Source organism: Ambystoma mexicanum, chromosome 4p (genome assembly GCF_040938575.1).
Source record: "Ambystoma mexicanum isolate Mex_15411 chromosome 4p, UKY_AmexF1_1, whole genome shotgun sequence".
In the NCBI taxonomy this organism is placed as follows: domain Eukaryota; kingdom Metazoa; phylum Chordata; class Amphibia; order Caudata; family Ambystomatidae; genus Ambystoma; species Ambystoma mexicanum.
Window position 1 is genome coordinate 1,074,358,087 of NC_090927.1, and position 27,391 is coordinate 1,074,385,477.

A 27,391-nucleotide genomic window follows, 5' to 3' on the forward strand; every position below is an offset into this window, starting at 1 on the left:
GTTAAGCTCGACGCCCACGCCCTTTGTGAATCCAGTTTGACGTGGATCGACCGCTGCAACTTCTTCCGCCCAGTGAGCAAGACGTTTCTGGAGAAAAGATCCAAATACCTTCCCAATTGTATCCAAAAGGGCAATCGGGCGATAGTTGTTTGGATCGTCCCGATTACCCTTTTTGAATATCGGAACAACCACCGCCTTGCACCAAGAATCAGGCAGTACTCTTTCCAGAGCAATTCTTTCAAACAAGGTACTCATCAGGTTCGCCCATACAGAGCTGTGGTTTTTTAGCATCATGTTCGAAATTCCATCGGGGCCGACTGCTCTGGAAGAGTTTAGTTTCTGAATTGCCCGTTTAATATCTTCCTCTGTGTCTGCCACATTCCATCTTACATCGGGGAGCACTGGTTGGGGGACCTTAATACAGTTGCAATCATCAAATGTGGTAGTGAAATGCATCACCCAGCTTGCTCCACTTACACCGTTTGACATTGCATAAGTGTGTTTAATCCCGCCGGTGTTAATTATCTCCCAAATATGCCTGCTATCTTTTTGCAGAATAAGTTTCAACATCTGTTCGGCTTGATCTTGGACTCGACTCAAGTTGAAAGATTTCATCCAGTTTCGGTAACGCTGTTTTCTTTTTTGAATTTGTATAATATTACCGGGGTTAGGATCCTTTCTTAAGAGCCTGATGTCGTTCCGAAGATTTTGCTTCTCTCGTTTTATTGTTGGATTAAAAGTATGTTTTACTTCTACGTCATGCCCTTTTCGTTTATTGGACTTCATTTTGTATTGATGTAATAACAAGGTATAATTTATCCTTGCCGTTGTGTCAGTTTCGTTTGCGAAACTGGATTTTATCTTATCCAGCTTTGTTGCACTCAGACGTAGCCTATTTCCTCCATTGTTTATAGTGATCTTCTCTGGGTATTTTATCAAGGTTGTTTTTTGAACTTTCAGCCATTTCAGCATTAGTGCGTCATGGTCGCTTTTTTCTGTCTCGATGACTTTGAGAGTAGTTATTTGATCTAAAAAGTTCCTGGATACCCATATATAATCGAGCGTCTTCCTAGAGTCTCCTCTCTTCCAGGTAAAACCTGGGGGGATGTCACCATGAGTGCAGCCATTCAACATAGAGCAATCTCTAAGGGCAAGTTCCTTTGCCCATCTTTCTCCCCGGTCCTGCAAATGATTATTACTTCTCGATACAGTTGTTGATCTTTTTATCAGAGGTTTGTTTACCCAGGAATAATTGAAATCCCCACATATTATAATTGCAGGATCGGTGTATGAGAGTAAGCACTCATCAATTGCAGTCATAACATCGGCAATGAATCTTAATTGTGATATCATTGCTGGATTCCAATAGATGTTCACTATCAAAGTCACCTGGTCCCTGGAATTTAAGGACTTGGAGTTTTGAATTGTCGTGACTTGTGCGAACATGTTTGGAGTCTTAGTTGATAGAATCTTCCAGTCCTCACTGTTACTTATCATGGTTATCAGACCAGAGAAAGGACGGCCAAACAAGTTCTTTCCTGCCGGGTTGAGAAGGACAGTGTATCCATCGCACACTGGGCATTCACGTAACCATGTTTCTTGTAAACATATAATTGAAATTTTGTCCGTTAATTGCCATTTACCTTCAAAAAGATGAGAAAAGCCTCGTGTGTTCCATGATATTAATTGATTATTAATGTCCAATCCGTCCCCACTGAGTTACTGTCCAGTTTGCTTTACATGTCTTTGGCACGATGATCGCTTTATCCTCATGTGGTCCCACAGTTCTTTTCTTCTATTTTCATTCTCTGTTTGTTCCGTAGAAGAATTGGAAAATCTTTCTACATCCTGGTCATCAGCACATATAATTTCGAAGCCGAAGAACAAAAAGTCAGCAGCAGCCTCCTTTACGGCTTCCTTTAACGTTCTGGAATTCAGATGTAAGTTTACCCAGTCTAGATGGTCTTCTGACATATACTCAACTACCGCTATATCATCTGAATTAGTAGCTCGAAGAGTTGGAATGCACTGTAATAGTTTTAGTATGTTTCGACGATTCAAGTTTACTTCTTTTTGTTCTAATAGGATGTTTTTGATTTGTATTTTCCAGATGTTTCTCTCAAATGGAGCATTCGACTGATTTTCAGATTAGAATTTCTGCCAAGCTTTTCAATTTGTGCTCTTGTTAATTTCGGATTAAATTTACCGCACATGTCATTAGGCTGAGCACAGACAGCTGGCAATTTACCGCTCTGCTCTTTTGTTTCTGTATTTATTGGAATAGGCTGAGGCACCTTTTTGATGCTTTTGCTTGTTTGCCCACTTCCTTGTGGTGGAATGGCCTTTCGAGGGCCCGGTCTAAACTGAGACTCTTTGGCCTTACCCATGTCACCCGATAATTCATCCGCCGTAGAGGCAGCTGCTTCTTTTTCATCGTCATCATCAATTGAATAGGTTGAAAATTCACATAAGTCAATAGATGATTCAGATGTTTCATCATCCTTACAACCTGAACAGTCTCTTGTTCTTTTCAAGCATCGTTTTGGTTCTCTCGATGATTCGGTTTCTTTTGTTGAATTATCGGACTCCTTTGATTGTGTCGCCTGGCGTTGAAACATTGACAGGCGTGCCGGTGTTGATAAATTCCGTATGAATTTTTTGCTGCTTGTTTTGCGCGCGCGTTTGGCAACTTGCCTCTGGGTAGAGTGCGTCTGTATATTTCTTTCTCCTCTCTTTTTATCCAGGGGTTGGATTTTGGTCACTTTCCCTGCTGTTGTTGATTTATTAAAGATTCCAAATGAGAGGATTTCAGATAGATTTCCTGGAACAGCTCTTTCCACATCAGGCCCTGGGAGCCGTTCCCCTTGTACTAGCTCCGGCTCTGCTGATGCTACAATCACGACATCATTATTGGTATTGTCGGATGCTACTGTCTGGATCAAGGGATTGATCTGGATCCCCGACGTTTGCTTTTTGCTTGCTTTGTTTGACTTCAAGCCCTTATCACTTACGTCAGGGCTGATTTTCTCCATATTCATTTGCTCAATGACTGGACACACGGTGCCTTTTTTTCCATTAGACAATCCTGCACGTTCACAACAAGGATTTGGGATCATGCCGGGCTTACTATTTGATGCTTCAGTCAATAATGGTACTCTAGGCGGATCGTCAGCTCCTACGCTACCTGTCTGGTTATTCGTTGGATTATTATGACGTATCCATTTTGTACATTCGATTACTGCGTCAATTAAGCCTGCATTATCACCATTTGCCTGTCGAGCTAGTTCGCACAATCTACTTTGCCATTTTAGTGATGTTTCAGCTTCGTGGTCCAATCTATGCATTATTACTTGTGAAAAGGTTTCTAATGATGAAATCTTTGCATTGACAGAGGCTAAAAGCGTTAATTGGTCACTCACAGCGTCATGCAAGGATTCATATAATTTCATAAAGGGTAGTAAGGCAATTGATGTTGCGGCCAACACATTATTGTGGATTTGTATTCCGGCCGCTGTAGATAGCGAGCTTTTAGAGGGGAGTTCAGACCTATCTTGTTCGGAGACATCTTGATTGTCTCCAAGGGGAGCTCTTTTTTCCTTTATCCGACCAGACAACTTGGATTTACTCATAACAGCTCTTGCCTCTACATCCTTTAAGCCTACCGAATCCAAGTTTGCATCCGATTTTTGAAGTATTGAGTTTTCTACAGCTGACACGGATCCCTCAGACCTGAAAGATGCATTCCAAGATGAATTTCCTGCTAATTTATTGCCCGCAGATTCTTTTCTGGATGAATGTACCGTTTGCTGTTGTCGAAAGCTATCGTTTAAACGCTCATAGGTTGCTATAAAATCGGCTTTTAGCCTTGTCGCCAGCCTTGCTTCGCGACCTGAAAGTTCTGTCGATGGTACTTCTGTGGGTTTCTTACCTCTGAGTGAGTCCTGTGAATTTTGCATCTGAAATGCATGTGCTTTATTTGTGCCCGCGGCCTCAAGGCAGGCTCGTTGGCTAAGGTCTTTCACCGCCGCTGTGGTAGGTTCAGATGGCATTACATTCGTCAATTCAGTCGGCATAGAATCAACACACACACCCCCCGCCCCTCCCCCCGCTTTGATTTTATTAGCTGGTTTAGAGCCAACTGCCTTCATAGTATTGGAAGATATTGAAGGCATGGGTATGTTTTTTGTAGCAAGAGGAAACATTGGAAAAAAAGGTGCGGACTGTTTTCCTGATCCTCTATAATCCACTAGGGGGGGAGGAAATGAGTCATTGCTCTGAGATAGAACATTTGGAATATTAATACCCAACAGATCGTGGTCAGTTAGTTCAAAGGGAGAGATTTGTGGGGTTTCATAGGCATCAATGTATATCGACGGCGAAAAAGCTTTTTCCGGTTCAGCAATATGGCTCTCAAGTTTATCTAGATGCATATTGTGAGGAGTTGTGATGGCATCATTACTTTCGTTTCCCGTGTACGCAGTCTTCGTCTGCGGGAAACCCATTACCATCTGTGACAATGTGGCTAAAGAGGGTATTTTACCTTTTAGTGGTCGACTAGTTTCCAGACTGTCCACATTTATATTTGACCCAGTTAGATCATTCGTTGCCGACACGTCCGCCAGGCTTACCTCCTTATTTGATCTCTGTGGTGGTTTCCTTCTATGTAGCAGTGATTTTTGCCGAGTCTGCGGCCCCTCCTTCAATATTGTAGTCACCATATTGTATTTATGCTGTATCGTAGCTGATTCCTAAGTGTGATGGCGTACAGCAGACTCCGGGAACCAGTATTCGTCTTCTGAACTCCTGATGGATCTTATGCTCACCTCCGCGTAACAGCCGCTTAACAGCCCGGTGCCTTTACCCCTGACGGGCTTAACGCCGCTCGGGCGGCTGTATCCGGCTTTTGTAGCTGGAAAAAAGTCACGTGACACAACACGTGACCGCCAATAGGCTCCGCCCCTTCCCTTCCTGGGAGCGAGCACAAGGCTGCTGGATCTCTGCAACTCCACAATTCAGCACGGGGTTCGCTGGATGCTAGGTGCTGGACTGAGTAAGCTTGCCACAAAGGACTCTAAGATATATGGGTCTATGAAGTTATGAATTAGAGATGACACAGAAGCTGGATTTAGGGTCCTTATGAATTTATATGAATGGAAAATGTATGGTATTAATTGTGGTTATTGGATATTTCTTTCAAAATAAACTGAATTGACTTGACTTGGTATTATTACTGTTGTTTAATATTACATAAATAAAAAATGTTGATAAATAAATTAAAAAAGAAAGAGTATGCCTTCATCCTGGTGTTTAGAATAATAATAATAATTTGGGTTTATGTCGAAGGCATGCAGTCTTGGGTGTTTGAGTGTCCGTACACTTTTTCCTTGGCTCTTTGTTGCATAAATTCAGGTCACCTGCTTCTTATTTTTTACTCTTGGGGAGGGCCCCTTTCCTGGGGCTCAGAGGCCCTAGGTGAAACTACATACTAGTCTTGAATATTGGCAAAAGATACTGCTGGTGACCAGGACAAGCCCCATAGCTTCCACCAAGAGACTGGCCACCGGAGCTTCTGTAATATATTCTTCCCACCCCAGCCCCCAAAATCCTGTTCTCATCTACCTGCATAACAAGTTGCAGCAGTCTTCTTGTCCTCTCCTCCCTCTCGCACTCCTGTCTCACTACTTTGCCACATACTTGTTTCTCCACTTCTTCTCTGCTCTCACCGCTCAGTTTCTTGGGGTCTTCTCCTCCCTCACTTTTTAAAATGTAGTTAGTTGTTTATATACCGGGAGGAACAATGTTCTTTGCATCACTAAGAAATGTACAATAGATAAGAAATCAGATTTGACGGGAAGCAGCGAGCTTCTTACAATGGGGTGAGTTTGAGGTGAGTGATATTCTAACCAGGTTATGGAGGAGAGTACATAGAACAATCACCGGGAACAATACATGGGTGGACATACATAGATAAAGGACAACCAACATTAGACCTTTTTAAATGAAGATAGGCAGTAGGCCAGCCATGTTAGGGATGTGACTATGATGGATGAAGTGCTAGAGTGGAGGTGGAGAAAGTGAGGGACAGAGGCTGGTTAGAGGCAAAGGAAAAATGTTAGCTGGAAGGCAGACGAGAGGTAGGTTAAGAGGGTAACTCGAAGGTGAAGAGGTAGGCTTTTAGTTTGGTTTTGAACAAATCGATACAGAATGTTTCTCGGATGCCCCAGTGAAGGGAATTCCATGTAAGTGGAGAAAGAAGAGAGAAAGAGAGGAAGCTAGAGGAAGCACGGGGAGGGAGAGGTGCCATAAGGGTAGTCTAAGAGGCAGAGCAGAGATTACGAGAAGGATTGTGGAGTTGGTTAGAGGATGATTGATACAGTGGTGCCTTACCATGGGTAGATTTGTTTTTGACACAGACTATCAAACCTTTTCTTTTTTCTGATATTCTTTCGCTGTTATTTTTATTTTTGTTTATTTTTCTTACAAAACATATGATGATAATATGTCACACATGTTTATTTTGGATAAATCTGATCTTTGTTTGGCTCACAACAATTTTTAGTATTCATATGCATGGGACAGCCTTGACAACAACCTTTTGTGTCAGCTGATAGCAACAAGAATAAACTTTACTTTGTACATACTTTTTTGGAAGACTGAATTTGAATATATCATCTAACAATATTGACAACGTATCATGGCAGTGTGCGAGTCACCATTTTCCATACCCAATTGAACTGCTTAGATGGTGACGTCCATTGGCAATGGGAATGCCATCGGAAGAGAATGGCAAGCAATCATGGGGAGTACTCCGGGAGACCGGAGACTACTGTGGACGGACCAGTCTCAAGGCTTCATCCACTAAGTAAGTAAGGAAAGCGCAACCATGGGGCAAGGTGGCGTGTGAAGCCGTGAGGCTTGTGAAGGCGAGCGTCCCCAGATAGCACGATCCTCCCCACAATGAGAGACAATAATGGACTCTCCCAAGATGTGAATAAGGCTAAGACAAAGTGCGGGTGAGCTTAATGGGAGTTTATATATGTCAAAAATAGGGCATGCAAAGGACTCTGCAAACTGCGAGAGCGCTCTGTTGTCAATCTGGAAAAGTGAATACCCTTCATTTGGATGATAGACCTATCTTGATGGCCGAAGGCCAACCGTCTTATGCACAGAATTACAGACTGCTATGCTTGACCAACAAGCAGCCATTTTAAACGTAGCAAGAATCGCCATTTTGCTTGTTAACCATTGCTCATTGCTTTCTGTCTAAACTGCTTTGCAGCTTGCAATTCTTGCGAATTCTGCTTACTCTGCTCAACTGTTAACATTGTTGTCTGAATATGAAAGGGCAAGGCCGCGGGACTGAGGAGTTCGTTGAAACTCCTCATGAGCAGCCCAGAAAGGAATGCCCACGCTCCCTCTCTGTAGCCTTGAGGGAGAGCTGCAGGGCATTTAATCATTTCACAGCTGCCAGCCATTCTCGTACTGTGGTAGAATATGTTACAATAAAGCAGCTAAAGGCTTGAATTATGCTCTCCTTACGGCCCCCCTTCACAAAACCCTTTAGAGCATGTCGGCTCCCAGGACACGAATAGCACCTCATAGATAGCAAAGCTTGGAATGTGACTCTTCCCCCGTGTGCAGCTTGCTTCCAAGAACAGAAGCACCGTGTTCTGTTCAACAACTAGAAGATGCCTCTGCACTTTCTAAATTGCACATTGTTACTAGAATAGACATCGAAAGTGTCATAATTGTCATACTCGTCGGAAATGTCCATCATCATCCCGAGTTCAAAGAAACTCAATAAAAGGGGGGTGTTAAACATGTCATAGCTGATTGTATGATATGCATTTTGTATATATGTAACTGATGTATGTAATTCGCTCTCTTGCGTCCCTCGAGGTCTAGAGAATACACGTCGTGGGGCGTGAGACCATAATTGGCCAATTGGGACTATTTTGCTTGCAATAAACTCTAGCATTTGGGAATTTTAACCTAGTCTCTGGCGCATCCTTTCGTGTATGGTTATTGCCTTGTTTCCATATCGTGAGGGACCCCTAAGGGCCCCTTTCACTGTCTGCCACTAGCAAAGACAGGCGTATATATTTACAAAATGCGTCATAAGAACCTACACACTATAGGGGGCACATGTTCGTGGGGATTGGGTGGCGACGACTAACTATAGGTGCAGCTGTGATGTGGTGCGCCGTGGTTGGTGGACGTCACTGGTTGCCAACGTGGGCCGGGCAGGTCATCTGGGCTCATCCGGGCGGTGCTGTTGTGCCAGGCGTGGCCACTGTCATTGATGAACGTCTTCCTTGGCTTTCTGCCCTAAGGACCACGCACAGCCCATTCATTCGATGCGGCAATATTATCTTTCCCTGTAAATCTTACAATAGGTTATTCTACAGGTTAATGCAACACAGGAGGAATGCACCTAGAGTGGGGTCCTTTGGTGATACATCAATACATGGTTACCATTATCCTGTTGGCCGGGTATCTTAGGTCACGAGGTTGGGTGAGCTGTTCAAGTTTTCGTGTCTCGTTAGAAGTCATTATGAATGGGTTCCTACAGTGTTGCTATAATATTGGGTGTTCTAATTTTACAGGGGCCATTAACCTGGGGTGAGCTGGTGGGTCGTGAGCCTAAGAAAGGGCACCTTTTGGCCTGCGTTTATGGCCGGGGTTTACTGCTGGGTTGTAAATAATTCAGGTGGCTGGTCGTCGCCATGGGAGCTGCGGGGGAACGTGAATGCTTGAAGCGGCTCCAGCTGAATTGGGGGAGGTGAGGCAGAGCAGCCCGGGCCTCTGCCTTTCATCTGGCAGGCTTTACTGGGGAGGGAGGGGAAGTGGCCTTGGATATGCCCACAATGGTATTTTCCTTGTGTGTTTGCAGGTTATACAAAAAGACATAATAATTCATATACTGTACAATACTCATTGAGCTTTTTCTTCAAAGCTTACATGTCTACATTGTTAGTGCCTTTACATGGCCATTTCAAATGTGTTACCTATACCAATGTTGCTATTGTTAACTATATGTTAAGTATTTAACAACCCTGACATTTTATTACTCTCTATGCATGCACGATAAGTGAGGTAGTATTAAGGTTGGTGGAGCACGCAGGAACAACTGGCCAATGAGACTGATGGCAGTGACACATGGTGAGCTTGAACATTCGAATACATTCTATGCGTTTTCTTACACAATTTACATGAGCTCCCAATGCGGTTACACTTGTTTTCCGTTGCACTCTAGCAGCATTAGTTCAGTTATGGCATAGGGCCTTGGAGTACATTCTTCTCGGAGAAACATATAACATAAAACCCGGGACACTTCTACCATTTGCGCATAGCTACGGGGATATGGGTATTTCAACCACAATGCCACATGAACACACATTCTGCCATCTTCATGGAGTTTACATATTTTATCAAAAGGTCGTGGAGAAAATGGTTTTATCACAGGCAGTTTGCATATTGGTATTTAGGGTCTCTACTTTTGTCGGGGGGCCATTTTACAGTTCTTTTCCACCCCGGCCCTGCTGGCCGGGGTCATACTGTGGACAGTGATACACTGCAGAAGATGAATGTTACAGTGTTTGTTTCTAGCACTAGCTCATGTCCGTCTGTTCGTGGGAACGGGCTCTTAGCGGATCTGCCAGGGATCTGCGGCTGCAGGGACAAGTGATAACTCTCCAAGGGTGGGGGCCGTGCTGCGGCGCACAGGGGCTCATGTCATTCTGGTTTCACAAAATGGTTTCCAGGGCCTAGCTTAATACAGCACGTTTGGTCAATGTTTCAGCCAGCGGTCCACCCGCCACCTGGGCCCTGGTGGCAGGGGGGGGACCCCCGACGAGCCATGGACTCCACAAGGGGGGGGCTGCAGGGGAGGGGGGTCTCTTGGACCTATCCTCCCATACACTTGACTCTCTGCCCCCCCCTTCCCAAAACAGCCTGGTCATCTGGTTTCTAAGGGCAACGTAGAAAGAACTGCCGGACCAACAAAGGGGTGTGTACCTGTGAAGTAGGTTCCCATGAGCATTCATAAGAAGAGCATGTACTCTTAAGTGGATGAGAAGCTGAAGATGGCCCTGTAAGTATTTGGAATCACATATCGCCTTTACTTCATACTCCGGGTCTCCGTTGTTCAGAATCAAGGGTGGACAACATCCTGTCAGATGAGTGCAATCGAGATGTAACTTATTGAACCGGGATAAGCAAAATACAAGCTGGACACGCCAAGATGATGGTAACTGGAGACGAAAAACCACTGAGGATATCCGATGGGTGATCCGGTAGGGCCCCAGCCAATGTCCAGGGACAATTCTGTAGAGGAAATTCTTGGGCGGACAATCAAACCTGGTATCCAATCTGATATGATAGCCCTTAAATATGTTTCTTATTGGCTTTGGAGGCTTTGAACTTCTTGGCCTCGGACAAAGCTGGTGGAGGCTGAGGCGTGCCCTTCTTTAAGGATCTTAACCTGGCTGTTAGCTGATGGAACTGATGAGGGTTGAACAGGCAACATGGGTAGCAATTTAGGGTGGTAACCATAGGTGCAGCAATGCGGGCTACATTTGAGTGCAGAATGTATGGTATTATTGTATGCAACTTCTGCCGTATCCAGATGTTTGGAACGGTCAGATTGGAGGGCATTAGTATAGCATTGTAGATATTGTTCCAATGTCTGGTTGTCAGTTCAATCTGTCCATTAGTCTGGGAGTGGTAACCAGAACATAAAGCCTGTTGGAATGTGCAATATTTGGCTTACAGCAGTCCAAAAGCGAGACAGGAATTGTTGTCCTCCGTCAGATACTATTTTAGCCGGAAGACTGTGTAGCCCATATATGTTATGGAGAAAGAAAGGCACGAGCCATATGGATGGTGGTAGGGATTCGAGTGAAAGGTATAAAGTGAGCCATTTTGCTGAAGCAGGTGAAGCCAGAACAGATTGGTATATCCACAATGTAGTCCATTGCCATTGTGTGCCAAAGATGTGGTGTGATTTCAAGGGGTTGCCGGCCCCCCCTACCTTCTTAAACATCGAGAACGCAGCGGAAGAGCTGCGGTGCACTGGGGAGAGAGGCGAAGCTCTGGGTCAGCCCGTTCATTGAGTTTTGGAGGAACAAGGGAGGGCCTCCCTTCACGTGCTGTGACCACAGAGTGCAGTGGCTGAGGTGTCGCTGGTGGCCCTGAGACCGCGCCCTGAAGATCGGGGTGGCAGCTTTCCGCCCGCCTTGATCTTGTGCGCATAGAGACGCTTCCTGGAAGCACAGGGACAGCGCAACTGCATTGCCTGGCATCTTGGATGGGCCCACCTGCAGCAGCAATAGCAGTGGAAGAAAGGTTTATCAAGCAAGATGGCGAACACATCAGCCACAGAGGATTGGGAGCATGTCCCAAGATAAGCTGCCTGGCACTGCTGTAAGGCGGATAACCGCACTACCCCTACATATGAGCCCAAATCCTGGGACTTTATTGCTTGGGACTTCTCTACAGGCACGGCGGGGGAGTTTGGGTCTTAACCAACGGGTAAGCTCCTGCGTTAGGAATACTGAAGTGGACACATTAGGGGTGATCCCGCCATTGGGGATAATCTATGTCGGGAACTAAAAAAGAAATCTACGCTCCCCGGACGCCCTAACCACCAGCCGCAAAAGGCAACTCGCTGCAAGATATATGGGCTAGAAATACCAGGGCTCATTGCTCCAATACCGACACGCTGAATTGGGCAGCAGCAGGGGGGCGATAACCAGCATAAACATGATGCGTGCCAAAGAAGACTTTGAGAGATGCTTCCAAGATTTTCAAGGGACTTTTGCAGCCTCGTTTCAATCACAGTTCAATGCCTTCATGTCGGAGATCAAACAGATGGTAACAGAGTTAAAGAAGGATCTATCAGCACTGGGAGAGAAGAGGGATGCAAATGAAAAGGTGATTGAGGAACTAGAACAGGACAATAAGCAATTGGACGAAGTCCTGGAATACTTAACTAGAACTACTCATAATCTTGAAATACAGTGTGAAGAACTGGAAAACATCCGAAATCTCCCAGAAGCAGTCGGCGACCCTGATCTAAATGACCCAATTACGAGTATATTCAGAGACCTCCTAGGGAAGGAGAAGGAGTTTGAGATTCCCCTGGACAGGGTCCATACAGTGGGTCCGAGGAGATCAGAACCAGTGGCACGCACTAGAGGTGTACTGGCTGCATGTGCACAGTATCCTCAGAAGGAACAGTTTCTCAGGGCAGCCAGACAAGCGGAACTGATTTCATATAATGGGTCGGAATACAACTATAGCATGACCTCTCCCAACTTAAGCTCCAAAAACGTAGAGAAATGTACACAGTGGTGAAGGCACTACAAACTCGCAAGATAAAATATAGGTGGGTGTTCCTGTTTGGCCTAACTTTCACACTTGAGGACAGATAGCATAGAGTTACGTCATGTGAAGAAGGGATGGAGCTGCTCCACGTTGAAGATGAAGAAGGGGACATTCGTCGAAGAATGATGAAAGATTTGTGTCCACTCAATCAGGCAAACCCACGGGAATGGTCCAGAGTGGAACAAGAAGGGAAACTAAGCAAAGGTCTACACTGGAGTCGCAGCAATCCTAGGCCTGAACAATGGTTACAACACTTGAGTTTCCGGAATGATTCAGGAAGGATACCCACTGTGGTACGTGCTACTATAATACTTTATGGGGACAGTGTTTGCCATCTTGGACTCCACAGAGTGGAGGAGATGGGGGGGTTTTATGATACCCCACAATTTGCCCTGGTGAAATTGGTGATCCACTGCTGAAGGCCTGCGCCCGAAGTCTCACTAGGTACTGTGGTTCACACCAGGGGAGAGGGAAGGGGGAAAAGGTTACTTGAAGTTATGGGAGGGATGGGGGTTGCAATTGGGGTTTGGGTAAATGGGAGGCCTGCACGAGGTTGGTAGAGAAAACAATGGCAGGGTTAAATTAAAGTCAAAGGGCACCGGGTTGGGTATGTTTCATACAGGGACTCGCATTCAAGCGTTTATCGCTTAATATCCAGGGGTTGAACACCCTACTGAAACGTAGGAAGCTAGAAGGGTTCTTAGCCCGTCACCAACCAGATCTGGTGGCTCTCCAGGAGACTCATATTATACAACAGGACAAACATAAGCTGCATATAAGGCATTATCAGCGAATCATACAAGCGAATGCACTGGGGAAAGTGGCTGGAGTACTCCTAGTGATCAAGGCAGGGGTTCAGGCCAACATTATTAACACATGGGCAGACAGAGGAGGGAAGTATTTGTTCCTTACAGTTGAGATTGGGGCAACAACACTTACAGTGGCTACGATCTATGCACCCAACACTGGTCAGGAGGGTTTCTTAAAAGCAATGCTTACAGAACTAGAGACATTTACGGCAGGGGAACGCCTCGTACTGGGGGGACTTTAACCTTGCCTGGGATCCCCAACAAGACAGAAGCTCTAACACTCAATATGGTCAGTCCCCCATCACAAACCCTAAAGCTGTAATTTGAACAGTTAGCACTGAAGGATGTTTGGCTGTCCCTGAAGGGGAATTAGAAGGGGTATACCCATTATTCACATGTCCATGGATCATTCTCATGTATCGACTATATTTGGTCCTGTACCACGTTGCTGGGTTATATAACAAACGTCAAGACCCATCCAATAGCACTTTCAGACCACGCACAGATCGCTGTGGAATTTGGCCTCCCACAACCAACACGTGGGATTTGGTTTTGGACATGTGCCACAGAGCTTTTTAATGACCCCCTCATTAGGGACAAACTAGAAGGGAAAATTATAAAGATCTTTGGCATCAACGCAAATGGGGAGATGGCGGAAAACACAGTGTGGGACGCATTTAAATCAACCTTTTGGGGGGGAATTGATAGCAGAGTGGGCCCTTAGGCAAAAACAAAGGGGAGCACTGGAATACGAAGTAGAAGAGGAACTGAAGCAAACCATGAAGAAAATGGAAATTGACATGGGGACTGCTAATAGAAAGGCGTATAGGAACATAAGGGGCAGACTGAATCTTCTGCAAACGAAAAAAGCAGAGAAAAGCCTCCTGTATGTAAAACAGACATTCTATGTAAAAGCCAACAAAGCAGATCACCGGCTGGCTAGACAGCTTAGACAAAAAAGGGCTTCCCAAATCATTCAGGGAATGAATTAAAGACTCTATGAGGGAGGTAGGTACGATGCCCCCCACCCCCGATCTTTACATAATTCCAGACTTTGTATTCTACCCTTTACCAGACTCCACATTGCAAAGTGAATACCTGCAATCTGTCTGGTCTGGCTCCCGGTAATTTCAGCCCAGGAGCAAGAGATCACTTCAGAGGAGGTATGGCATGTCATTCGGAACCTCCCCTTGAATAAATACCAAGGCGGCTACGAACCGTATTATTTAAAACATTCAGTTCTATTTTTGCCCCTAGATTAACTAGACTTTTTAACTCCTTCAGGGATATTGGCCATATATCTCCCAAGATGGAAGAGGCAAAAATGATCCTCTCCCTAAACCCATAAGGACTTGACCACTTGTGGGTCGTACCCACGATTGCCTTGATAAATCTCAATGCCAAAATATACACGAAAGTCCTAGCCAATAGGCTGGAAAACATTCTGGCGTCCCTGATTCACCAGTGTCAGACAGGATTCATAAAACAACGTCAAACCCATGACACCATCAGAAGAGCCTGTCACCTGTTGGGGAAAATCTCCAAGAAAAATCTTTCTGCTGTGTTTCTCTGGCTAGACGTGGAAAAAGCGTTTGAAAGAGTAAAATGGTCCTTCATGTTATGCACTCTCGAGGCAATGGGTTTTGGTCCTAACTTCATTGACAAGATTCATGTGAACTACAAAGATTGAAAGGTTGGGTTGCTTGTTAACAGCCAAATGTCATCACTGATCACTCTGCACCACAGCACCAAACAGGGTTGTCCCCTTTCGCCTCTCTTGTATGCTTTACTCCTAGAGCCCCTGCTTACCAAAATCAGACAAGCAGATTCGATTCAGGGGATTCCGTTCAGGGGTGACGCATAAAATCATAGCTTATGCAGACAACATGCTCCTCATGGTGATAGACCCAGAGAGATCATTACCAGCAGTTATGCAGGAATTGAAATAATTTGGCAAGGTAGGAGGAATAAAAATAAATGTTACCAAATCCGAAATATTAAATCTCTCCCTTATCCCGTCGGAAGTGGTCAAGGTAACAGAGAAAAGGCAATTTGTCTGTACTCGAGGGTTCGGGGGGGGGGATATTAAACTGTGAGTGCATTTAACAACTATGCTATCAGGGCTATATAGGGCTAATTCCCCCTCACCCCCACTGGAAGAACTTAAGCAACAACTATCAAAATGAGGTCCACTTTTGGTCTCATAACCAACCAGAGAGTACCATTGGATGCATACAGAAATGGCAACAAATAATGGGGTTAACTATAACAGTGGAGGAATGAGAAATACTTTGGAGGGATGTACCCAAACTCACTCGCTCACTACAGATAAGAGAAGCCTGGTACAGAATCATGACACGATGGCATTACACCCCACATAGGTTGCATAAAATGAATGTCTCTGTTTCTGTTAGGTGTTGGAGGGAATGTGGTAGCAGGAGGACTGGATACATGTTTGGTGGGATTGTCCCAAGTTGAATAGTTTTTTGGGGGCAATTAACCATATGTCATGAATTTCCGGAATCCATGCCCAAAGGGGCCTGAAAGACTCCTTATTGAGAATTACAACAACAGAACATAAACGATGGCCCAGGCACGTGCGGAAAGCATAATCTATTTTGCAGTTAACACCCCTGCTTGTAATAGCCCAACATTGGAAAGCAAAGGAACCACCCCATACTCATGACTGGTTTGTGAAAATCTGGAATTTTGTTGCGTGGTAATGGGTCACCTATGCGATCTAAGGTAACCAGTCTACATTTACAAAAGACAGGGAAGTGGTTCTACATTTCTTGCAAGACGATTATAATGTACCGTTATGGCCTTATAAGCATTCACCAAAATGCCTGGGGTAGCGGAAGTGACATCACACTACCGCTGACCTCTGATGACATCACAGGAAGTGATGTTATTTGACCCCACCCTGAAGTGGTATTGCGGGTAGCGATGGAACACGACCTCTCACCCTTTGACAAAACAGGAAGTGGCATCACATAGCATTGTTCCTAAGTACACTACGAAAAATCTAGTTACGATATCACTATAATGTGATATACATTACATACAAGATTGGATCGCCATATGTATCGTTAAGATCAGCGTGTATAGGCCCATATTACCAAATTACTGTGAATGCAAGTAGACAACCATGGCAAAGTGATAATGTGGTGGTGTTATGCGCTTAAGCACTTTATATAGAAAAAATATACATACAATATCACCCAACCTGAGTTGGTACTCATTTATCGGCCTCAGACGAATGAAAGGCTGAGTTGAGGTGTTTAAGAACAGACTAAATCAGTGACTCACCCCTGAAGTATGCCTGAAATAAACCTTTAATGAGTCTAGCAATTATTGTATAGAATTCCAAAAAGGCACATTTTTGGGTTTTCCTATTCTTTCTCATCTAGGGTCACTGCTGAAAGTGTTATACTTGTGTTTTTTTTTTTTATAGAGGCCTGAACAATAAAGCCAACCACTCCAGAAGCAAAGAGCCACATGGAGCTTGCATTAAAAAAAAGAAAAACACTTTTAAAAACAAATGTTTTAGGACTAGCAAGGGAGACCACAGGGGTTGCAAGGGGGACCTAAGGGCCTACAATTGCGACCCCTGGTGACCCCTAAATGACATCCCTGTATAAGCTATGAATCTTAGCCATCAAATAGACTCATGTTGATACAAATCTCCACTGGTGCGGGGGCAGGGAGGATAGGATAGCTGGGGGATGTTGGTGGGGGGAGGTGGGTAGGGAAGGGAATGGTTCCAGGGGAAGTTGTTTGGTTGTAAACTTCAAAATGCCAATAGAAAAATGTAAAAAAAGAATGTTAACTGATTTAGGGGCAGGTTTGGCTCTGGTGGAAACTTTTCCATTTTTTATCGCCTACTCAGTTGCTTGCTGTTGTTCCTAATCCTGCTGTGGAGGGAAATATCGAGGGGGCTTTTGGTTTAGGAAGGCTGCACCATTTATACTGACAGTGCGGTCACTTCCAAGCATAGTTGCGTAAGTCCTCGATGCCACTATCGGAGATCAGTGGCATCATGTGCCACCATGAGAGCATGAAAAGGTTCCTGGGCAGCTGTGGTATTTTCAAAGACTTCTTCAAAGAAAACAAGGTAACTAACCGGACCGCTGTTACTGTAACACATGCACATTTTTCTTCTGTCTTTGTCTCATCTGAAGCCTGGTTTTAGCAGAAATGCTTGTACAGACATCCTCTACATGCCACTAATCCTTTTGATGAAGATTGAGAAGACTGTTAAAAGTTAAAATCTTTGAAAGCGCACATTTCTTTCTATTGGGATCACTGTGTTAAAGTAGTTTAGTAAGTTAATTGCTTCTTTCCCCAGTCTTTGTGCAATCTGAAATCACATGTTCAAATTCGGCCAACACACCCCTTCGGACCTCCAAAATCGATAACTGTTCAGTTGGGCAAAAGGTATTTTTTCTGCCCACCTTGGAAAAACAAAGAACTGACAATGACCTGCCAGCAGCCCTTACCAGATTGTCAATTCTGACATTTGTTTTGTTTTCTTTTTGTTTTACCTACAGAAAGGGAACATTTGGCTGCTTCCTCTTTCGAGGAATAATCTGGTTCTGCCTTTTTAGCTTCTTTTTAACCAAACTGAAGCCTTGTTACTCTTGACTACCTGCTCAAGCCACCAGCTCCTTTATGTATAACCCAAGAGGTTTGCAGCAATGTTCACTAAAGTTATTTTTGTCCACCATGCATGTAAAATGAAAATGAAGCACAATGTGTTGCACTCGTATACCTGTGTTACTGTGGGTCTTCCTTAAGCACTCGTCTGTGTGTGTAATATAAACAGCCGGTAGTCCTATTTGCACTGAGATGTGTTCAATTGTGTCTTGCAGGCTCCTCCATTAAGAGTCTTCTTACTGGGAACTCGTGGTGCAGGGAAAAGTACCAGTGCCCGCTGGCTGGCTGACAAACTAGGCATTTTCCATATTCAGTTCCAAGAACGGCTTCAAGAAATCATGTTGGCGAAACTGGAAAAAAAAGTTGGGCCTGAGTTTGAAGAAGAGCCACTTGACGATCCTAACGATATACCTGCTTTGCTGGAAATGGAATCTGATTCCCCTCCGAAGACAGAATCTGATTCCCTTCCGAAGAAAGAACCTGATTCCCTTCCAAAGGCAAAGACTGATTCCTCGTCTAAAACAGAACCTGATTCCTCTTCTAAGACAGAACTTGATCCCTCTCCTACGACAGAACCTGGAGATGACGAGGATGAAAAGGTAAAAATATTTGTTTATTTATTTACTTTTGTTTGGTTATTTATTAAGCACAAATATATCTTTACAAAGCAATAGAGCACATTACATCAGGTGTTATGCACTGCAGTAATTCAAAATCAGGAGACCGACAAGCTACATCTTAGTTAAAGGTTTATATATTTTGAACCTCTCAAAATCTAAGCTGTCCCTAAACTCTTGCCCTAATATAAAGAAAAGAAAGCCAAAAAAGTGCCTGTCAGAATGTCTTACAATATAACTCAAGTCCGCCATCCAGAAACGTAGTCTGATCTTACTTTTGTCCCTACCACTTCATACAAAGAAAATAACCTAACTCTTAACAAAGGTACATTAAGGGCTATCGCCCAAACAAAGGAACCGTGGCTGTTTTCTAACCCCACCATAATGTCTCTTTAGAATGGATTGTGTCCTACCACGTATTCCTTATCTTTGATCTATCCATTTCCAGCTTGGTGGCCTCAGAATTGTTTTTTCAGTAGAGGGCGCTGCGCGTCGATGTCCCACGAGTTGATATCCCTCGGAGGCCTCTGTTTTGACATCATCACAATTATAAATAGCCGCGAACAGCGTCCGTTGCTCAGTTCTGTTTTTCCGCTCTTTGTAAAAGCCTCAGAGACGTAACGCTCGGTTCCTCAGTGAATCAAAAACTTCAGACTATTCAATCCACAATGGCATGTTTGTCGGCTCCATCTATGCCCCGATCCGGCTTTAAAAAATTCCGGGATTGTGGGACAAAGATGTCCTTGACTGATCCCCACAGGATCTGTCTATGGTGCCTGGGTCCAGAGCACCCGTGTTCAGAGTGTGAAGAATGTCTTTCTATGACGACGAAAGTCTTGAGGGAACGCAGGGGGAAGCTGCAGAGAGCTAAAACCGTAAAATCTGCTACCCCTTCAAAATTGACCTCTGACGAGTCGAGACCGTCGTCTCCTCATCGGAGTCCAAACTACACATCAACCTATTGGAGCTGAGAGCAATCAGGCTAGCACTGAAAGCTTTCCTGCCATCAGTACAGGGAAACAATGTTCTGATAATGGCAGACAACACAGTGGCCATGCACTACCTCTCAACAAAAGAGGAGGCGTAGAGTCACTGCCACTCTGCAGAGCGGCAATGCAGCTCTGGTTCTGGGCAATTCGAGAAGAAATTTCTCTATCGGCAGTTCACCTAGCTGGAGAGAAGAACACGGCGGCGGACGCTCTGAGCAGGCAGACCACAGTCTCCCACGAGTGGGAACTAGCTCAGGAAGTCAGCCAGCGGTATTGCAGCTTCATCAGCTCTCCAGAGGGGAGTTCCAATAAAAGAGATCTGTGCAGCTGCCACATGGTCGTCTGCACATAACTTTACCAGATTCTATAGTCTATACTCCTCCACTAGCCAAGAAACAAAATTTGGAAAAGCTGTATTGCACTCTCTGCACACTTAAACCATACAAATTTTTACTCCCGCCTCCTGTACACATTACTGCTTTGGGAGTCTATCAAAGATAAGGAATACATGGGAGGACACAATCCATTCGAAGAACAATTTACTTTCCAACTGTAAAGTTCCTTCGACTGGATGTTCCTCGCACGTTTTCCTTACTGCCCCTCGCATCCTTCCCTGCAGTAAAACTTTGCTTGTAGTTGCAGCCTTTGCTCTCTCAGGGGTAGTAACCATCTCATCCTGGACAAACCTAACACTTCAAAACGGAACTGAGCAACGGACGCTGGACGCAGCTATTTATACCTGTGATGACGTCGATATGGAGGCCTCGGAGGGACATCGATTTGAGGGACAGTGGCGCGCCCCGCCCTCTACTGCAAAAGAAATTCCGAGGCCATTAAACTGGAAATGGATATATCAAAGATAACTTTTAGCCATTCTTTATTGCTCAGCAGTATAGGAAAATATCCTCTTACTCTTTAGCATCGTCAAGCCTGCACACAGTACAAACTGTAGTAGAGCAGGTGGAGAAAAGACTGGTGCATCCCTTGCAGCTCCTCAAGATTCAGCTACTCATGACAAACTACATTGATGGATCATTTCAGAATTTTGATGCTGATGGAGAAGGGGATCTTTTGACATGGACCAGTGAATTCTTCTGATTGTGAAAAGAGCTTAGACGTGTGCATATATAAGTGTTTACCTTCATGTACGCAGTCACCCAATGAATATCCAGAATCGGTTTTAGTTGCTAATGTTGAAAGCAATGCATATGTTGCAAAAAAGAGCTTTTGATAAAGTACTCGAAAATGGAGATACACAACTCTGGTCTATGACGGCTACAAACAGGCTATGATTTTAGAATATACCTCATGGATATTGATAAGAAACATGATCATCCAATGGTTCCAAATGAGAATTATTTAAATATTCTGTGATTATCCTGAAAACCTGATCGTTTTGCAGCTTGAGGGCCTGAGTTCAGCACCAGAGGGATTTTACATGTGATACTTTCTCACCTCCTTGTAAGTTTTTACAATTGGAATTATTCCATGTAATGATGCCAGTACATTATTTTGTGTGGTGCGGGAATGTAACAATATATGTCCATATTTTAATAAGTTGTTTTCCCAGAGTCTGTTTCATGGATGCAGAGCATTCCTTTCTTTTAAGGTGTCTGCCTTTTAAACTAGCATCGGCTTCACACACCCGTGCAGTTGCTCTAGCTTTGGTCATTGTAGTTTAAGGTGGCAGATGAAGATGTACACTTCAGACAATTGCCTCGTAAATGCTACTACCCAACATGATTAATCCTTCCTTTGGGCAATACAATGCCGTTCTTGCTCAACTTAAGCTTTTTTCCTCAACCTAATTATCTTTTGTCTCCAGTGAGAGGAACTCTCCCTTTCCTCACCTTTCCCCAGAAACTCAATATCTCCATAGCTCTGGTCCTCTCCAGGCTGGACTACTGCAACAGCCTCTTCATCCATCTGCCTAACTCCTCCCTTAGCCCCCTTCAACTAATCCAGAATAGGACTGCAAGAGACTCTCCAGCCCTAAAATCTCTCCACTGGCTCCCGCTTGCTGGACGGATGAAGTTCAACACCATATGCATCATCCACAAGGTTTTCTGGGGCATGGGACGCCGTTTCATGAAAACTCCTTGTCCCCAAATACCTCCCTGCTAGAGCCCTTCAGTCTTCTAGCTCCAACTCTCTGCAGATCAGACGCTTTTCCCAGCAAAGAGTAGGGGTAGATCTCGCTCCTTCGCAGGTGCCTCCATCTGGAATTACCTCCCTGCCCCTCTCAGACTTAAGCTGGATCTCCTTAAATTTTGGAAGCTTCTCAAGACCCTCCTTTTCTCTTCCTCCTTCCCTCTCCCCCACTAATGTCCCCCTCTGCCTCTTGACTGGTTGCCTGGTTCCTTCATTTTGTTACAGGGCACCAGGCCCTCCTCGAACCAGTCTACCCCTGCACTTGGTCTCCCCTGAATCCCCTTTCCCCCCTAACCTACATTTGCCCATCCGGGCCCCCTCCCCCTGCACTAGCCTGGTTGGGCCTGCACCCCTTGAGCCCTTCCAGCCCTGTACCTCGCACTTAGCATGTGGACCTTCTTCCCCTGCACTATCTGCATTTCCCTGGCTCTGTCCACCTGGCCTCCCCTGGCACTTGCTTAACCCATGGACCCTTGCGCCCTGACCGGCACTTCCCTCCACCCCCCTTCCCCACACTTCTTGTTAGTACACTTGCACAATCCAAATGTCACAAGGCATAGTAGAACCGGTTTTGTTTTTGTCATCCCTGCCCCCCCCTTGTCTTGTTGCGCCTTGAAACACATTGTGTATGGACACATTATAAATACAAAATAAACTGTAACTAGGGCCACCTCCCACAGCTTTTCACCCCAAACTGACTATTTAAGGCTTGTTTCCCTCCCTTGCAGAGCTCTTCCACAAGCCTGAGGGGTGTCACTTGTCATGTGACTAGCTCTGCCACCTTCACCCCATCAGCAAATTAAAAATCCCATCCTATTCCTTATATCCAACCCTTCCTTTCTTGGATATGATTTGGAATTTCATCAGCAAAAGGGAGATAAAGTTACTATCCTCTGAGACAGCACATCAAATGATTTACAGAATTCGGATAAGTTGCAGAAATAGCTTGGCAATTAAATCTTTTGAGCCACCCTTTGGGAGGCACATTGAGTAGGGACCGGACGAGCTGAATCCCTTATGGCTTGCTACCCCCGACATGCAAGGATGGGATTTTATTAAATGCTAAAACTATGTGGGTACCTCTGTCTCTGAAAGGGAGGTCTGCTAATCAGACCCGCTGTCATAAAAATCTCCATGCCAAAAAGGATAATGCCTATATGTGGACTGCTACACCAGTCTCCTAGCTAATGTGACGCACAGTCACTGATGCCAGTGGTAACATTTTAACTGTTCTAAAAAATATACATACTAATTGGTGCCTTACTTGTCTGGTGGCTGGGTAATATGTAAAATTAAGCCATATCTGGGATGGTGTTGTGACTGATACGAGTATGCAATTATTAAAGCCACACCAGTTAATATTATACACGTTTCAACCCTGTGCCCCAAGTCAGCTATGAGAAGGCACTGTCTATGCATGGGAGTCTGGCTGTCTGTACTTCAGCAAGTGAGACAATAAGCAGACTGCTGTCCTCCTTTTAATCCCCAGGAGGAATTGTAACACCACCTTTTAGGCCCAAGAGCTCTCTCCAGCAGATCTTGTGGGAACCCTGCATCAAAGGGGTGTTAGGGAGAATGCTCTCTTTAGGCTGAATTTCCTAACCTAGTGAGTCCCCTAGCAGCTTTGCTGGATTTCTGGAGTTTGTTTTTTTCTCCTGCCAAGAGTGAGACTCTTTTTCTCCCACTCTTGGACATGATTTATGGTGTTCCTTTGACTGTGAATGTGTTTTATGGGCTATGGGATCCTTTACTCCATAGGGTCTCATGTGTTTTTACTATGCGTGTTACACAGCACCCTCCGTGCAGTAACACAGGAGTGTCATAGTGACACCCCACCATAGACTCCATACCCTGGGACTGACTACTGTCTCCCAGGGCATGTAAAGTCACTATTGGCTTTACTAGTCCCAAATTATTAACAGAAACCAGTACAAACCATCATATTGTGGACGTACTGGTCGGGGCAATTAGATTGCCCCAGGGTCTGTTAGTCGAGGGGGCACGTCTCCGTCCCCCCTGATCGAGTTTTGGCTGGTGGCAGTGGAAACTACTTTTTATATTCGACCGCGAACATTTCCCTATGGGATTTTCCCATTGTTAGAGGCTACCAACTTTATTTAATTCTCATAGCCTCGAACATACCGCTGGTTTATTTAATTAATATTAATTCGCCGGTTGATATTTTTTGCCAGGACTCGATTCTAAAATGGCGTTTGTGTTCTCTTCTGTGACTCCAACCCAAGTCGAGCCCTTTGTTCCAGTTTTTGGCGGGCTTCTACACAGAAGCCTCCAAAAGTGGTGCCACTCTGTCTGGGTACCACAGGGGGTATGGGAGGGGGTTTAGGCACCCTGGACTGAGTTACCTTGGTAACTCAAGTCGCACTCTTGTGTGATTGGCCCAAGTGGTGAGCCGGCCGGCTCACCACTTAGCATGTTTGATTGACAGCTAGGCTGAGTGAATGGGGGTATGCTGCATAAAAGCAGGGCTTTGGGGACTGGAACTTCGGAAGTCGCCACAGGACCTGAGAATCCGACGAGGGAGAAGCTGAGCCGACCTACCACGACGACACCACCGGTGGAGCCCTGCGGAACCGACTCACCACTTCCCGACGACAGAGAAGATCTCCCGGCTGGAGAGGCTTCTTCCCCTGACTGGTGGGCACAACCAGTTTACCTTCTTTCTTCGCACCCCAGACCGGTTTGTGGTCAAACCGCCCGTGCCAAGCACCCGGCAGCCGGATAGCCACTCACCACTGAACCACGAATCAACGGACCGCTCCTTGTACCTGAGAAACTCCGTGGCTGGTTTCCTCCCTGGCAGTGCAGCGGACTCCTGCTTTCCTTCCCGACGAGATGCTCTCTTCCTCCGGACGAAGCACCGACTTGCACCCGCTGCCAGGAACAACTGCCCCCGCTGGAGTATTCTCACCACTTTAAGGTACCGTGTCCGCCAGGCCTCCCTTTCTAAAGATTGCTACAAGGTAATAATAACCCCTTAACCTTCTGGACTGGGTTGGCCGCCTTGACCCTCTAACTGGTCCCTTTCTTTGGTCCAACTCCTTTTTGAACCGTAACAAGACTTTTGTGCACTGCAACCGTGTGACCTTGGACACATTTCGTTTGGATCCTCTTAAAGCGGATCCAGCCTACTGACTCTGAATTCACGGTATTACTTTGCCTTTCTCTCTTGTGTGTTCGTGAAAAAATGTTGGGATCTGTTTCAATTTATTCTCTGTTTTTCTCTACCTTTTTAAAACGAGTTATCAGAGTGCCATCTACGTTAAGAGCTGACCGCCGTCTGAAAATAAGTGGGGATTTACTTAAGACTTGTCTAATATTCTTTTAAGGGAGTGTATATCTTTTAGTGACCATGTTTTTGAATTGCTTACTATTAGTGCCTGTGTGTTTTTCTAGATGTGGTTTTAAATAAATAATTATATCTCTTTTACACCAAGCCCTGGTCAGTGTTTGCTTGTTCTACTGTGTTCTCTTGACCTATTGTGAATACTCTGTATACTGCCTAACACTTCTTGAGGGAAGTCTGACTGCTCAGCCACAGCTACCAAGTGAATCTGTGTGGTACAGACTGCTACCAAGTGGGTTTACTGCCAAACACCTGTAGTTGTAAATCTTTTGCAGTGCTCCCAGAGGGAACTGCACAGGTTTCTGCCTAACACTGGTGTACAGCGGTGGGATTTGTATTGAGTATACACTTTAGAGTGCTTGTTGAACACTTTAGGACAACTAACCACAGAGCTTAGCACAAAAAAGCTGATTTTCTAACTATGTCTGCTATGGAGAGTTATACCCTAGAATCATTTTCTGCCAAAACTGCTGATTGCTTAAAAGTATTGTGTAGACATAAGAATCTCTCTGAGAAGGGCAAGAACACGAAACTTATAGAAAGATTGTTAGAAAACCAAGGTCTGGGTGGTACAGAGGAATCTACCCCCCCAGCAAATGTAGAAAACAGTGATGGTATTGATCTGAATCAAAGTCTTGATAATGAGTCAGAAGAGGAAAGTAAACCTAATGAAGTTAGCCACTCTGAGCCTCTGTCTGCCTTACCTACTGTACCTACTGGGCCTATACCAGGTCCCACATGTAACCCTGCTCATTTTGAACTTGAAAAAATTAAGCTTGAATTAGAGTACAAACGTTTTATTGCTCAATCTGAAAGAAACCAAGAGTTAGAGTTCAGAAGAATGAATGCCCAGGCTGAGCAGAAGCAAGCTGAGTTAAGACTCAGAGAAATAGAGCTTAATCATGAACTAGAAATGAAAAAGTTGTCTGTGGAAAATGCCTCTCTCTCCTCTGGTTCTTCTAGGGAACTGCACAGGTTTCTGCCTAACAAGGGGCACGCACATAACAAAGGCCAGCCTCACAATGGGGGTTTGCAGACTAAATGGCCTTTGAAGCCGCAGGCAGGGGCGAGGTTAGAGTGTCCAGTGGAAAGTGGAGCTAAGAAGGCTTCCACCATCTTGCTTTTCAGTGGGGCTCTTTCCTTTCATCCGCCTCTATTTTCTGCAGAACAAAGTACTCTTGGTATGATGCAAGGAAGCAAAGTTCACTTGTTACAGGGATTGGACCCCTTACAGCAGTCCTGCTTTTGTTCAATACCGAGTGACAATTCACATTTATAAGGAAGATGTCTCCCACTACTTCTTTGTTTCATATTGGACTTTCAAAAAGACAAGAATTCATTGGACCTCTTAGGGGAATGGAGTCCATTCCGAAGACCGCCAACAGTGCGGTGAAGATAGAAGGAATCCAAGGCAGAGGAGTGCTCTGTCCCCTAACCATCCACAGGGAATAGTGAGTGTGACTGCTGTGTGGACCAAGGTCTGCCAGCTACTCTGTACACAAGCTCTAGACTGGTGGTGAAGGGTCCCCTGTAGGTGCCAGCCAAGCCCCCTGGAGTGGGAGTGCAGAACAAAAGGACTTAGCCTTTGAATTTGGACTTTTAGCAACCAGAAAGTCCAAGAGCAGCTGGAATCTGTTCACCCAGCTTTGAACCGTGTTGGATGCCCTTCGAGCCTGCACAATCTCCTGTGCTTCTTTTGGCACTCTTGCATCTTTGAAATGTTTGCCTACAACTTTGAACCAGCTCGATGCCGCTTCAGAAGAGTAGCAATCTTCGGTGTCTCAGCTAAAACACTACAACTTGATGCAGGCGCCTTTCTGGATCAATGCGATTCGCTGCATCTCAAACCCAGTTCAGCTGCACAGAGAAGCCCAGCTTGATGATGTTGAGCCACTGCACACAGGAACATGTTACTGTTAAGAGGCCAGTCCCCCTAGTCCACCTTTGGGACCATAGGTCCTTTTTGCACCTTTTCTTGTAAATACATATCTTTTAAGGTGACATTGCTGCAATTGCTTGTCTTATCAGCCCTTCCCCAGTACCCCCAGTGTTATTTTCTACAAGTTCTGCATTTTCTGTTTCCATGTTTAATTAAAGTATTGATATTTTATAGCACCTTGACCGGATCTTCTTTTATTTTTGAGTGTTTGTACTGTGTCTGTTTTGGTTTACTGTGATCACTTCACACCCCACCTGAGAGTATAGCCTGCCCTCAGCCCACGTTAGGACTAAAGTCGAAGGAGGTATACCCGTCGAGCTGTGTCTGTTTTACCTTTATGGTTACAATCTCTGCTGGTCTAGTAGTAGTGTGGGCTAAATAGGCAGTTTAGACACTGATCATCCCTGTATTGCTGCCGAGCAGTAATCTGTAATTACTTTTTCAAAGTACCTTGATATACAAGTGCGATCGCAGTATAG

The 27,391-nt window shown here is 45.0% G+C and overlaps 1 protein-coding gene across 3 annotated transcripts in view; it reads left to right on the forward strand.

The window, feature by feature from the left end:
• Positions 1-27,391, forward strand: part of AK9 (adenylate kinase 9) — a 1,784,103-nt gene that overhangs the window by 1,067,028 nt on the left and 689,684 nt on the right. For all 3 annotated transcript variants that reach the window (XM_069606660.1, XM_069606662.1, XM_069606661.1), the window contains one exon: positions 18,068-18,451. In XM_069606660.1, coding sequence (XP_069462761.1) covers positions 18,068-18,451 — 384 coding nt within the window. The remainder of the gene's footprint in view (positions 1-18,067; positions 18,452-27,391) is intronic.